The following is a 13567-nucleotide window of genomic DNA, read 5'->3' on the forward strand; positions in this document are numbered from 1 at the left end:
GCTCAGTGAAGTCCTACTATGAGCCAAGGACAGAGAAGTAACCCCCACTGATGAGTGCCTACTATGTGCCAAACACTGGGCTTCCTGTGCGTGTCACCTAATGTCATGATGGGCCAACGAGGAGAGAATCAGCACCCCACCTGAGGGAGGGGAAAGCAGCAGGGGCAGAGCAGGGCTGCCTGTCCCTGCCTCCCAGCCCTGGGTCCTCTGCAGCCCAGGGTGACTGGAGAATGACCTTTTCCTAGAGCCTCTGCACCCCGAAAAGGGAGGGTCTTAGTGGTGGGCTTTGGGCACCAGGTAGCACCTGGTAGCTGTGGTGAGAGGCTCTGGGTTACATCCAGGAGTTCAGTATCTTTGGGCTGGTGGGGACAGAGCTGGGGCCAGGAGGTGACACGGTCTTGTTTGTGTGTATTTGTGGAATTTGAGTTTCTGATGGAAGATAATCCAGGCCAGGCCTTCCCACCTGGAACCGGAGCGGGCACAGGGCCAGGACAGGTATAAGAGCCAGGGAGGGGGGTCTGGAGCCAGGCTGGGGCAGAGGTGCCAGCCGCCTGCCCGGGGCCGAGGGTGTGGAGCTAGACCTGCTGCGTGGAGACCGCCTGGTGGGCAGGGTCGGTTCTGGACGTGGCCCCCTCTCTGTGGGATCCAGGAGACGCACGAAGGAAGCCATCGGGCTGGACAGGCTGGAGGAGGTCGGCAGAGGCCGGGGCTCGGCAGTGTGAGTACATCTGCACGATTCCTGCCTTCCCTTCACCACCCAGCTCCTCACTCTTGCAGGTGCCCGAGTGGCTGTCTGTCCCTGGGGTACCCAGGGGAAGGCTGAGTGGCCGTTTGTCAGGGATTCGAGCCCTGGATTCTCAAAGAGGCAGCGCGGAGGGATGGTAATAAGCACTGTGATTTATCCAGGGCTCACCAAACACCCAGCATTGCGGGCTATCTCACCGCACTGAGGACAGAAGGATGGAGGTCTGGCTTAGCATCCTAGTTCCTCAGGCATTATTTTCATTTACTCTTACAACAGCTCTAGGAGGTAGATATTAGTATTTCACAGATGAGGAGACTGATGCACAGAGATGTTAAGTAACTTGCCCAAGGTCACACAGCAAGTAAGTGACAAAACCAGGATTTGAACTCCCTGGCTCCCTTACCCTCCATGGTCTATTGTTGTGTGGCTGTGGTAAGTCCCTTCCACTTTCTGGGTGGCAGTTTTCTTATTGGTAGTTTGAGGGTGTAAGACTTGATGATCAGAAAGATATTACCCTGCGATTCCCTAAAGGTTCCTGGACATGGATAAGCCTTAAGCACCCAGGAAGCTTGTGGGAAACATTTACCAAGAACTATGTACCTGCCTGTAATCCAGCGTTCAATGTTGAAATTTATCATAAAGGATATGATCAGACTTATGAACAAGGAAGTTCATTACAGTTTTGCTTATAATCCCAGAAAATCAGAAGCAAACAAAATGTCCAACAGTAGAGGAATAAACGACATACATCTTATGATGAAATAATATGCAGCCATAACAATGATGAGTTCAAAGGGCACTGAACATCATTGGAAAAATTCTCATTTGTTAAGTGGAAAAATCACTTTATCAAACTATACACGGTATGATCTATTTATAAATGTGTGTATACACATGTATGTGAAATAAATACAAAAGACTGAAAAAATACCTTTAGGGGTTGAGTTTATATCTGAGAGATGAAATTATAAATATTTGAAAATTTTCTTTATCCTTTTCAGACTTCCCAAGTTTTCAGCAATAAAAATGTATTGCTTTTCAAATAAGAAAAATGAAAAGTTTTTTTTTTAAAAGATCTGTTTATTTGGTGTAGGCTTGGCCTTTTTTTTTTTTTTGAGGAAGATTAGCCCTGAGCTAACATCTCTGCCCATCTTCCTCTACTTCGTATGTGGGACGCCTGCCACAGCATGGCTTGCCAAGAGGTCCCATGTTCGCACCCGGGATCCAAACCAGTGAACCCTGGGCTGCTGAAAGGGAACGTGCGCACTTAACTGCTGTGCCACCAGGCCTAGGCTTGTCCCTTTTAAGCCTCTGTCAGGAGGCACTCATCAGCTTTGAGAGGGAACTGAACTGCAGGCTGTCAGTACTGCGAGGGCCTTTGAGATGATCTGGTCCAACATATTACATGTGGGGATACTGAGGCCCAGGGGTGCAAAGGGGCTTACCCAAGGTCCTATGGGGAACCAGAGACCCGGGACGCCCAGCCTGGGGCTCAGGCATCTGCACCAAGGGCCACAGTCCCTAGGCCAGGCTGCCAGAGGGCAAGGAGGTGGGAGGGAATCACAACCAGAATTTACCGTGTGTGCCTGATGTGGGTTGGATGCTAAATGCAAGTGAGGCCTAGAATGCCAGTGCTGCTGACCTCACAGACCGCCCACTGATAACTCAGCCTGAGAGTGACAGCTGAGAGGGAGCAAAGGGCAGCCGGTGGGCGTGGAGCCAGCAGGCCGTGCCCGGACCTCTCCCTGTCAATCAGGCCTCGCCCGGCGCCCAGCGGTGATTCCTCCCCGACAGCGCTGAGGACTCGCTCACAGCCCGCAGCGGCTCCGACAGGATGAAAGGTCTCCGATGGCGGTACACTCGGCTGGTAAGGGGCCCAGCTGGCCAGGGGGGAGGTGAGACCTCTGCTGGGGTGGGGCCTGGGCTCAGGCTGGAGGCAGGCAGGTGATCCGTCCCGTTCCAAGTCCCTCCAGCTGGCCTGGGGTTCAGAGCGAGGACTGACTCAGGACCAAGGCCCCATGGTCCTGAGACCCTCAAGGAGGACAGACTCATGTCTCTGTCCCTTCCTCCCTGGAGTGGGTGCCAGATGGAGCTGTGTCCGAAGTCCCGCACAGCTAGGAGCCTCTCCTTAGGCCTGAACCTGGGGAACAGGAAATGGTGTCCTGTTCATCTGTGAGCCTCGAGAAGCTCTCTCCTTGCTATGACAAGTCCCCGAGTCATTGTGTGCAGTCGTGCACGTACACACACACACACACACACACACTCAAACACAGGCTTTGGGGGAGAGTGGAAGCTCAGTGGAATGAATGAATATACCAACATGCACACCCACTGACACACATGTATTCACACAATCACAACTCACACTCACAAACACATCAACAGGTGAACACGCAAAGGTGAACTCCACACCCTCTCACACTGATCTGCCTACACAACTCTATTTCAGGCCAACACACACTTTCACACGGACACACACACATTTTACACAAGCCTGCGCAAGCTCTCTCACCTGTGACTACACACATTTCACCGGCTGGCAGGGGAGCCTCTGGGCCTCATTCCCTTCCTTTGTAAAATGAGGGTAGTAAGAAGCAAATTCTTCTTAGGATTCTGGGGAAGATTCAGATTGTGCACGATGAGCAGTAGCACAGGCCTGGTCGAGCGTGCTGATCAATGTCAGCCATGATCGTTATTACTATGGCTGTTATCATCACTGTTATTTCGTGTGCAAACACACACAGTGGCAGCTCCCAGGACCCGGCTGCCACCTGCCCTGCTCTCCTGCCCCCAGGCTTAGAGCTCCATCCCTGGCACCCACTCTGGACCCAGAGCTGACAGGCAGACCAACCGCAGGGCCGACGGCCACATCTGAGGGGCACGTGTGCCTCGACCTGACCCTGAGCTGGCGGGGGCCAGGGAAGGGGTGGGCTGGGGGCACGGGCAGATTCTTGTCTGTTGTGGACACTTCCTGGCTGCCTCTGGCTGGGCCGGGAATTGCAGGGGTCTGGTGGGGGGTGGCGGTGATGAGGTGGGCGTGGATCTTGGGTTTGGGAGATGTGGAAACTGGTGTCTCCTTGTCCTTCAACTCACCAGGCCTCTTCATGTGCTCACAGCCCAGCCAGGTGGAGGACGCTCTGTCTGCGGAGGCGGGTGAGGAAGAGGAAGAGGAAGAGGAGGAGACAGCCCCTGCCCCAGCTCCTGCTCCTGAAGAGCCCACGGAGCCCTCGCTGGCAGAAGCCAGCCAGGTTCTGGGGGCCTCAGAGATCAGGCAGGTTCGAGCACAGCCCATGGCACGAGGATTTCAGCCCTGAGCCTGAGGGTCCTGCCCTCTTGCCCTGGCCCAGCCGGGGGCCAGGGACAAGACGGCCGCTCCCGCTCTATTGCAAAGCTGGGTGGAGGGTGGGAGGATGAGGTGGGGGGATTAGAAGGAGGGATTCAGCATCTCGTCTGTTCTCCGGCCTCAAGGGGCCAAGATGACCAAGGGGAGAGAGACCCGAGAGAGACTGACCTGAGCTCAACTCTCGACTCTGCCACTTACTCCCCATGTGGGCTTTAGGCAACTTGCTTCACCTCCCTGGGCCTCAGTTTCCTCATCTGTAAAATGGGGACAATAATCCCTCTCTCCAGGGGCTACTGCTAATGGGCATGAAAGTCCCTTGGGAACAGTAAACTGCTGTGTAACCTGTGAAGCACCATGCCTGTGTGAGGGTCCTCTGAGACCCCAAGGATGTGGGGAAGGAGGGTGGGAGGAGCAGGATCCCTCGCTCACCTCTAGCCCTGTCCCCAGCTCAGCCTCCACCTCCCGCCAAGAGTCAGGGGCTATTCCTGGAGTCTGGCCTTCTGCACGTCGAGGGACGGCTTCAGCCTGCGGAGCCTGTACAGGCAGATGGAGGGCCACGGCGGGCCGGTGCTGCTGGTGCTGAGGGACCAGGATGGGCAGGTGAGCTGGGCCAGGCCCCAACCTGAGGCTCTGGGGGCCCCCAACCAGGTCCCAGCGGGTCCTGCCCCAGGGCAGCCTCAGGGACGAGAGGGCAGAGGTGATAGTCTAAGTCACCTGTACTGGACACTGATGATGACACTGAGACCTAGCCTGCTCTGAGCCATCTCCTCATTCATTCATTCCCTGATTCACTGATTCAATACATGTATATTAAGCACCTTCTGTGTGCCAGGTTAGATGTGGACCAGAGCAGGATTGAGACGGAGCCGGTTCCAGCCCTCTTGGAGCTAAATGCCTAATGGGGGGGTGGGGCCAGATGTTAAGCAAATAATCATTCAACTGTAAATGTAAAACTGCATCTTTATCCTCAGAAGCACAAGAAACCGGGGAGGGATTTTAAGCAGAGGATCTACACCTGAATGACCGATCCATTTAGGTTTTGAAAACATCCCGCTGCAGGTGGGGAAAGAAGGGCTTGGAGAGTGACAGCGACCAGCAGGGACCTGCAGAGGGCACGCCTCAGCTCCAGCCCGTCTCTCCACTGGGGGCACTTCGGGCAGGCTCTCTAGGCAGGGGTGGGAGCTGGTCACCGCTCTTCTGTGGCAGGAACAAGTCAGAGCTGGCAGAGATCTCAGGGGTCCCAGAGGAACCCCACTGGGGCAGGAGCCCCCTCCTCAAGGTGCCAATGGAGGGACTTCCTGCCTCAAGGCCAGGAAGTTCACCCATCTACATGGAGCCCCTTCCTTGGCAGAACACCGCTGACTGTGGGGGACGTTTCTCCTTCCGTTAAGACAAAACCTCCTCCCCGCAGCTGTCCCCCAGTGAGCCTGTCTCTGCCCCTCAGCATTGTTTGTAACAGTGGGAACCTGCAGTCCACCTCATGCTCCCATGAGGGGAAAATGACCAAGTCAAACTTGGTCCCTCTCCATAGTGAAATATTAGGCAGGCAAGAAAAATGAGGTAGAACCATAGCCATTAAAAGTGTTAAGCTTTTGTTTTAAAGCAGGATATGAAAGGCACTCTGGGGACAACTGGAGAGAACGGAATATGAACTGGATCTAGATAATACTATGGATTGCTGTTAATTTTCTTAGGTGAGATGACAGTATTGTGGTGACAGAAGAGAAAGTCCCCATTCTCAGAGGCTGAACTATTTAGGGGTGAAAAGTCATAATATCAGCAACTGACTTTCAAATGAAACAGGAAAAAAAGAGAAAGCAAATGTGGCGAGGACGGTACAGTTGAGAGTCTGTGTGGAGGGTACCAACCGTGCTCTAACTCTCCTGTGTGTTTGAACTTCTGTAAAGAAAAGTGGGGAGGAAGCAGCTTACAAAACAGAGGTGCTACAGGGTCTCACTCTTGGTATCAGAATACTCACACTGGCATTCAACAGATGTGGGAAGGAGATGCACCAAAATGTTAAGAATAGTTTTCCTGGGAAGGAAGAGGGGGATTTGGGGTAGCTTTATTTTTTCTTTCTGCTTGTCTATAACTTCCAATGTTTTTCTATGAGGGTTACTTGCATAAAATAAGTACATTTAAGAAAAAGTAGGAGAACACCAGCAGGAGCTTGTCCTTGGGGAATGTTACAGGAAAAGTCGCACGCTGGTGGGCGCATGGGGGCCTCCTCATCCCCCAGCTCTGCCCCAGGCTCCCCAGGTGCCCCTCCGGGATGAGCCTGTATCACCAAGCCCGGAGAGTGGAGTTGCCAGAGGACCTCCAACTCCCTTCCAGCTGCAAACTGCTTTCTTCTGCTTTCCAGATGTTTGGGGCCTTCTCCTCCTCAGCTATTCGACTCAGCAAAGGCTTCTACGGTACTGGAGAGACATTCCTCTTCTCCTTCTCCCCACAGCTGAAGGTGATATTCCCAACCTTCCCCTGGGGGGGGGGGCAGGGGAGGAAAGTGGGGTTTATGACAAAGATCCTGGGGTCCCAGTGGCCCCCACCTCCATACCGCCTGCTGGGGGTGTCTGATGTCCTTCCATCTTTCCCCAAAGGGAATGTGACAGGGCAATGGTGGGTGGAGCATCCCCCTTGGCCTGCCCATCTTCATTTTTACAAATGCTCAGGAGGTCCCTGGCAACCACTGACGGGCTCTGAGGGGAGGAGGGATGTTACTCACCAGACACAGGCTAGAAAGGCAAGATGGGTCCAACTGCAGGTAGACCTGTGGGCATAGGGGTAGGAAGATGAAGACGGACACATCCAATGGCTTCGATTTTCTTAGGGAGTATGGGGTGAGGTTATCAGCTAAGAGTGAGGACGGGGGAGAGGGTGTGAAGGTTGAGGGGAGTGAAGGCATCACTCATCACGGGGAGCGGAAAGGGAAGCCTAGAAAACTAGAGAAAGGACAGCTGGCAGCGCTGGTTGTGGGCTGAGAGTGAGAGTTCAACGGCAAGCCGGGCACTGGGGCGTGCGCTTTCCTCCTGCCACACTCAGCTCGTGGGGTTCAGGCACGGAGTGGGGGGGGGAGCACGCATCCAGGACACAGGGGAGGGGCGTGGACAGGGGGAGATAGAGAGGGGTTTGCCAAGCAGGTTTAAGAGAGGGAGAGAGGGAAATGGAGGCTGAAGGGAGTGGAAACATAAAATGGACCACAGACCCTAGACCAAACAAGGCGGGGAGGGGAGCCAGAGGGGGGCTGAGGGATGGGAGACAAAAATGGAAGCAGCAGATGAGAGGCTGGCTTGAGGTCAGAGACTCGGAGCAGTGACCCCAGCTGGGTAGCGTGTTGGAACACAAGATACAGAAACAGGGATGCTTGAAACAGAGGGGTGAGGACAAATCCTGGGTGTGACCCTGGGGGACAGTGGCTGAGGTGGGTGTAAGGAAACCCACTGGAGAGGATGAGGAGGGGAGCTGAGTAGCAGGCGTTGAGGGGCTACGTTGGGCGGGTCCATGTGGACGGTGAAGTTCACCGAGGACAGTGACAGGAACTGGGAAGGACGGGAGGACGGTGAGCTAGAGCTCGAGTCTCTGATTAATGACCATTGGTGACTAGGAGACGGATGAGAGACAGGGACAGGTACACTCAGATGGCACCAGCTGCCAGGCAGTGGGGCTTCTAAAGGAGGGAGGAGAACAGTCCCAAACATCTCCCATCTAAAGCTTTTCCTTCTCTAGGCCATTTACTGAATAAAAGCACTGAGCGCATGCTTGGCACGCAGCAGACTGCCTTTACTACTATAAAAATAACGGCAGCTGACACGGACCAGTTTGCTGCCTGCCAGCCGCTGTTCTGAGACTTTCACAAATTAGAGCCTTTAATCATCACAACAACCCAATGAGGTACACGCTATTGTCAGCCCCATCTTACAGGAGAGGAAACCGAGGCACAGAGAGGCTGAGAACCTTGCCCAAGCTCACACAGCTAAATCAGTGGTGAGGATGAGATGGGGAAACAGACCCTGGAGCTGGAATGCAGCCCCAGCACTACCCCACCCCTCTAAATGACAAAAGGTCCCTGCCTAGAGGTGCTCCCAGGCTGGGAGAGGACAGCTGATCACATATAGAGTGATAAGAGCTGTGGGAGAAGTGTGAGGAGGAGCACCTAGATCAAATGGGGGTGCGGAGATCAAGGGAGACTTCCTAGAGGAGGAGCTTCTTGAGCTGGGTCTTGATGGACAATCAGAGGATCCCCAGGTGATGAAGGGTGCAGGGAGCAGTCTTCCTGGAGCATGTGGAAGGCACAGAAACTGGTGAGAAGCGGCCTGTGTAGGAACCCAATAGATGGGGCTGTCGGGGGGGATAGTCAGAGTGTGTGAGGGAGGGCGTAGCCCTCTGCACTGGCACGCGTGCCCTCAAGAAGTATTTGTTCAATGGATGAAGAACTAGTTCCTAGTTCTTGGTTTGGTGTTAGAGACCCCCCCCTCTCCAATGCACAGAGCCAGACACCCACAGATACATCCAGCCACACAATCGTCTGGTCACACGACAAGGTCACAAGGAGCAAAACACAGCGCTGTTGCATTGCTTCCGATGGCCAGCCTGGCAGTCTTATCAGGAAACAGGAAAGGGCCAGTTATTCATGGTGAACCCATGCTGGATACGAGTCACCCCCACTTGCCTTCCTCAATTTACATACTAGAATTCTGAAATTCTAGAATTTTCCTCCTACTGCACTGAAAATTCTTGGACAGGATCTTTTGCTGGTTCCTCCTCATCTTCCCTGCTTTCTAATGTCAGAGGGTCCTAGAGCTCAGTTTTTGGTTCTCATCTCTTCTCTGACTAGGTCTAGTCACTCTCAGAGCTTTCCCTGCTGTCTGTGTGCTGATGGCCCTTCCCCTGGGCTCCAAACTCACATATGTCCAACCGCCACCCACTGTCACCACTTGGATCCCAACCATGGCATTTCAAGCCTCACGTGGCCGAAGCTGAGCTCCTGACTGTGCCCCACAAAATCTGCTCCTCCCGCCATCTTCCCCAGCAGGGCCAATGACACCTCTATCTTTCCTGCTGCTGAGACCGAAATTTTGGAGTCCTTCTTAACTCCTCTCTTTCTTTCACACCCTACATCTGAGCTGTCAACGAATCCTGACAGCTCTGCCTTCTCTTTCTATCTATATCCAGAACCACTTCTCACCATGCCCGTGGCGGTTGCCCTGGCTCAGGCCACCATCATTACTGCCTGTCTCTCTGCTTCCACCTTCAGTCATCACGGTAGCTGCAGTGATCATTTTAAAAGTTACATCAGAGCATGTCACTCCTTGGCTCTGAGCTGCCAATGGTTTCTTTTCTCACTCAGAGAAAAGCCAAAGTCTTTACAATAACCTACAAGTCCCTATCTATATCTTCTGGCCTCTCTCTGATGTCGTTTCTTGATACTTTTCCCCTCCCTCACTCTGCTGTAGCTACACTGACCTCTGAGCTAGTCCTCAAACATGCAGGCCTGCTCCTGCCTCAGGGCCTTTGCACGTGTTATTCTGCTTAGAATGCTTTTCACTGGATCTCCACATGGCTCAGTTCTCACCTCCTTCAGGACTCTGCTCAAATGTCACCATCTCGGTGAGGTGCTCCCTGACCACCTGATTTAAATTTACAACACCCCACCCCCTGGAAACCCCATGGCCCTTCTCTACTTCTTTCTCCTGAGCATCACCACCTAACATACTATTTCTTTTACTGATTTATCTGCCTCTTCCCACTAGACTGGGAGTCCCATGAGGCAGGAATTTTTGTCTGTTTGACTCAGTGCCCAAAACAGTGCTAAATGCTAAAATTTTTTTGAATGAAATAAATGATTTTTTCAGGGGATCACTCTCTCTCTTCCCAGCCTATCATTATGGAATCTCATCTTTTCAAAAGTTGGTTGATTTTCACCCATCTTCAGTCTCCTGGCGCCTCTTGCGTTCTTCGTGAATTCCCAGCAGCTCCTCCAACGCTATTCCGAGCAGCACCATAAATGCGGCTTAACATCTTCTGCAGCAACGCATTTCTTACTCCGTCAGGGTTGAAGGTCGTGTTCCTGGATGAAAATGGAGGAGGAGCTAAACCGGTCCGTCTTCTCGAGGTCACTTGTTAATATTATCTCATCTCTTCTGAGCCCAGGGCTTATCTGTTATTAGTCCATTTTCTTGCTAAAAATCCTTTGGTTGCTCACAGCTTTTTTTGCAACTAATGACAGGCAATAATATACTTTACTCTTGTGGCCCTTTAAAAGTCTTTTTACGAGCTAAATTGACTCTTGAATAATTTATTCATTCAACAAACATCTATATCCCATGCCAAGAATACAGCCAGGGATCAAGACGGCCCTCACAGAGCTTCCATGTCAGAGGGGCAGTCAGTGACACGTTGGCGCACGAACGGGTCACCTCAGAGTGGTGAACGCCGAGGAGAAGGAAACAGGGCCTGGGAGGAAGGGCGCTTTAGATGGGGTGGTCCAGGAAGTTTCTCTGAAAGGACAGCTGGGCTGAAAGAGGAGAGGGGGGCCATTTGAGGATGTGGAGGAAGAGCATTCTGGGCAGAGGGAGCGGCAGGCAGGAAGGTGCTAAAGCAGGAACAGCTTTGGGCGTCCCGGGGAGAGAAAGGCCAGCGCAGCCAAAGTCAGTCAATGAGGGAGAGGCCAGAGAGAGAGTCAGGGGTCAGAGCAGGTGGGCTTTCGGCCACAGTGAGGAGTCGGATTTTATTCCCTTCACAATGGGAAGCCACCGGGGGCTTTAGGCAGAGGAGTGATAATGTCCGACTGGACTCTGAACGGCTCACATGGGTCTCGGGGCTGAGGGGCTGTGGGCAGGAGGCAGAGGAGGCCGGACCTGTCAGGAGGCTGTGATCCAGCGCAGGGACGGTGGTGTGGACTGGGGGGCAGGAGTGAGTGGAGACGAACAGGACAGGAATGGTGGCGTGGGGGTGTCTCTCTGGAGTGGGGCCTACAGGACTAGCTGAGGAGCTGGGTGTGGGGCCACGCTGGGATCAGGCAGGCCTGGTGTCACCTCGGAGAGGGATGAGGTACTTAACGGCAGAATCAGGGCCTCCCTTCCTCCCTCCAGCTCTGGGAGCAGGAGGCCGCACAGGGTGCTGGTCTGTTCCTAGAGCAGAGGGGCTTTGGGGTTGTTGGAATTCAGACTGGAGGACACACACGAGCTCTGGGGAGACTGGAAAGAAATCTCCAGCCCAGGATGTTCTGTTCCCGCCACAACACTGTCACCTAGTGGCGTACACTCAACCTGCAAGGGCAGGACTCACTCGCCCAGTAACCGGAGCCTTTTCCTGCCACCCCAGGTCTTCAAGTGGACGGGAAGCAACTCTTTCTTTGTGAAAGGAGACTTGGATTCACTGATGATGGGCAGCGGCAGGTGCGTGTCCCGGTCCTCCCTGGGCCTCAGGTGGTCTGTGTTCTGGTCCCTTCTCCTGTCTGGAAATGCTGGGCCCGGCTGCCGCAGACCAGATGGGGAGACTGGTGGTTCACTCAGGCCTCTGCCTTCACCGCCCCAGGATGCTGCTCTGGCCAACCCCCTCACCCGGGCTCTGAGTCAACGCCGAGGGGAAAGGATGGGGTGAACTCTCCCCTAGAGCGTCTACAGTTGGTGACAGCTTGGTCTGAGTTTATGTAACTTTAGGAACAGCATTCCACATGGCTGGATGAAGCTGGAGTCAAGGGATGGGCAAGCCCCAGATTTACCCATCAGCCCCGTAACCCCAGGGAACATAACTCATTGGAGGAGGGCGGGCGTCAGCCCAGAGCCCGGTCCACGTGTGCTGGGGGACGGGAGGTGCAGAACTGGGAAGAATAGGTTAGTCTCGCCCCTGGTGTGACCTGCAAATTCAGGCAGAATCAACCTTATCCTGAGGGCAAGGAGGAAGGCATTGCTGATTAGCACCGAAGCCTCCACTGAGGGTCAGCTGTTGCTGACCTGCAGTAACCCTCTTCCCAGCTCCAGCCTCGTCTGCTGTCAAATGAGGGGACTGGGATGGACGAAGGATGCTCTCTGAAGCGTTCCGGGCCGAGTCCGCACCTGTGAGAGTCACTCTTTCTGTGACACATGGCCATCTCAAAAACGTCCCAAGTGTCCTAAAGGTGGATTGTGTTGATGGTTGCACCACTGTATATGTTTATTAAAATCAATAAACTCTAGAAAGAAAGTGCTCTAAGCCCTGTGGGGAACAGAGGTGGAGTTCCCAACAATTCAGGATAAATCAGTCTAAAGGAAGATGAAACAGGCAAAATGGGGCTATGGTCACGGTGTGGCCAAGGGCTGATGGTGTGGATCTGGAAGGTCCCAATGCCCAGGAGTGAGCTGTGCTGACTTTCCTCTTCTCTTTAGTGGCCACTTTGGGCTGTGGTTGGATGGAGACCTGTACCACGGGGGAAGCCACCCCTGTGCCACCTTCAATAATGAGGTGCTGGCCCGGCAGGAGCAGTTCTGCATCAAGGAGCTGGAGGCCTGGGTTCTGAGCTGATACCCCCATGGTGGGCAGCCTCCTGAGGCTACAGGAGCTTGGATCTGCTCGTGGGTGCCATCTAGGCCTCCCTTGCACAGGGCAGCCCATTCTGTCTGGAACACGGATGGTGACGTGGCCTAGTGCTTGCTGACTGTGGCTGTGAGGCAGCCTCCCTGTGGCCTGGGGACCCAAGACAGGCAAGGAGGCAGGCAACGTTCTCCCGGAAAGGTAACTTTGAAGGAGTGAAAGATATTTACTCCAGCCGAGCTGCGCAAAGTCCCTTGTGAAAATTATCTTTTTAGAAATTAGATGTGTTTATTGTAGAAAAACCAGAAGACATAAAAAAAATTAAAATTGCCTAAAATTCAACCACGCCCCAAAACACTAACATTTTCATGTATATTCTCCCAATTTTCCATGGAGATATATATATATATATATATATACATCTTACAAAAATGGGAGTCTAGGGACCAGCCCGGTGGCGCAGGGGTTAAGTTCGCACGTTCTGCTTCTTGGTGGCCCGGGGTTCGCCGGTTCGGATCCCGGGTGCGGACATGGCACCGCTTGGCACACCATGCTGTGGTGGGCATCCCACATATAAAGTAGAGGAAGATGGGCACGATGTTAGCTCAGGGCTAATCTTCCTCAGCAAAAAAGAGGAGGACTGGCAGTAGTTAGCTCAGGGCTAATCTTCAAAAAAAAAAAAAAGAAAAAAGAAAAGAAAGGGAGTCTAGAGCATATGTTTTGGAAATTGTTTTAACTTAAAGAATACTGTCAAACTAGACACCTAGACTCAACCAGTGAAACTTTTAATAAGGACTCTAGGAGATCACCGAGGGCTTTCTGTCTGCCACCAGTGTGACAGCTGCTTGCAGATCTCTTATTTAATTTCACGAGGAAGATATGAAAGCAGCAAATGAACAATATGCTTATTTGGACAAAGTTGAAACTCCATAGATGGGAACCTCAGGAAGGTTAAGAGAGAAGGCGGCTCT

At 53.1% G+C, this 13567-nt stretch overlaps 1 protein-coding gene and 1 long non-coding RNA gene across 5 annotated transcripts; one reads left to right on the forward strand and one right to left on the reverse strand.

The window, feature by feature from the left end:
* The first annotated feature begins 506 nt into the window (after positions 1-506).
* Positions 507-13266, forward strand: TLDC2 (TBC/LysM-associated domain containing 2). Of its 4 annotated transcripts, none has more exons than XM_023626519.2 (7): positions 507-718; positions 2502-2612; positions 3862-4020; positions 4536-4688; positions 6451-6546; positions 11409-11482; positions 12452-13266. In XM_023626519.2, exons 2-7 carry the CDS (start codon positions 2580-2582, stop codon positions 12585-12587), a joined length of 651 nt encoding a protein of 216 aa, XP_023482287.1. In that variant the 5' UTR covers positions 507-718; positions 2502-2579; the 3' UTR covers positions 12588-13266. The 4 variants fall into 4 exon arrangements, with proteins under 4 accessions (XP_023482287.1, XP_070103803.1, XP_070103805.1 ...); XM_070247702.1 differs by having other exon boundaries at positions 533-718; positions 2540-2612; XM_070247704.1 differs by lacking the exon at positions 12452-13266 and adding an exon at positions 12062-12260 and having other exon boundaries at positions 533-718; positions 2540-2612.
* On the reverse strand, positions 5667-8374 carry LOC111770000 (uncharacterized). The gene is made up of 3 exons (XR_002802887.2): positions 8239-8374; positions 6811-6855; positions 5667-6566 (listed from the first exon to the last, which is right to left on the reverse strand). It is a non-coding gene; the product is annotated as an uncharacterized lncRNA (long non-coding RNA).
* Positions 13267-13567: the final 301 nt, after the last annotated feature.

Source organism: Equus caballus, chromosome 22, assembly GCF_041296265.1.
Source record: "Equus caballus isolate H_3958 breed thoroughbred chromosome 22, TB-T2T, whole genome shotgun sequence".
Classification (NCBI taxonomy): domain Eukaryota; kingdom Metazoa; phylum Chordata; class Mammalia; order Perissodactyla; family Equidae; genus Equus; species Equus caballus.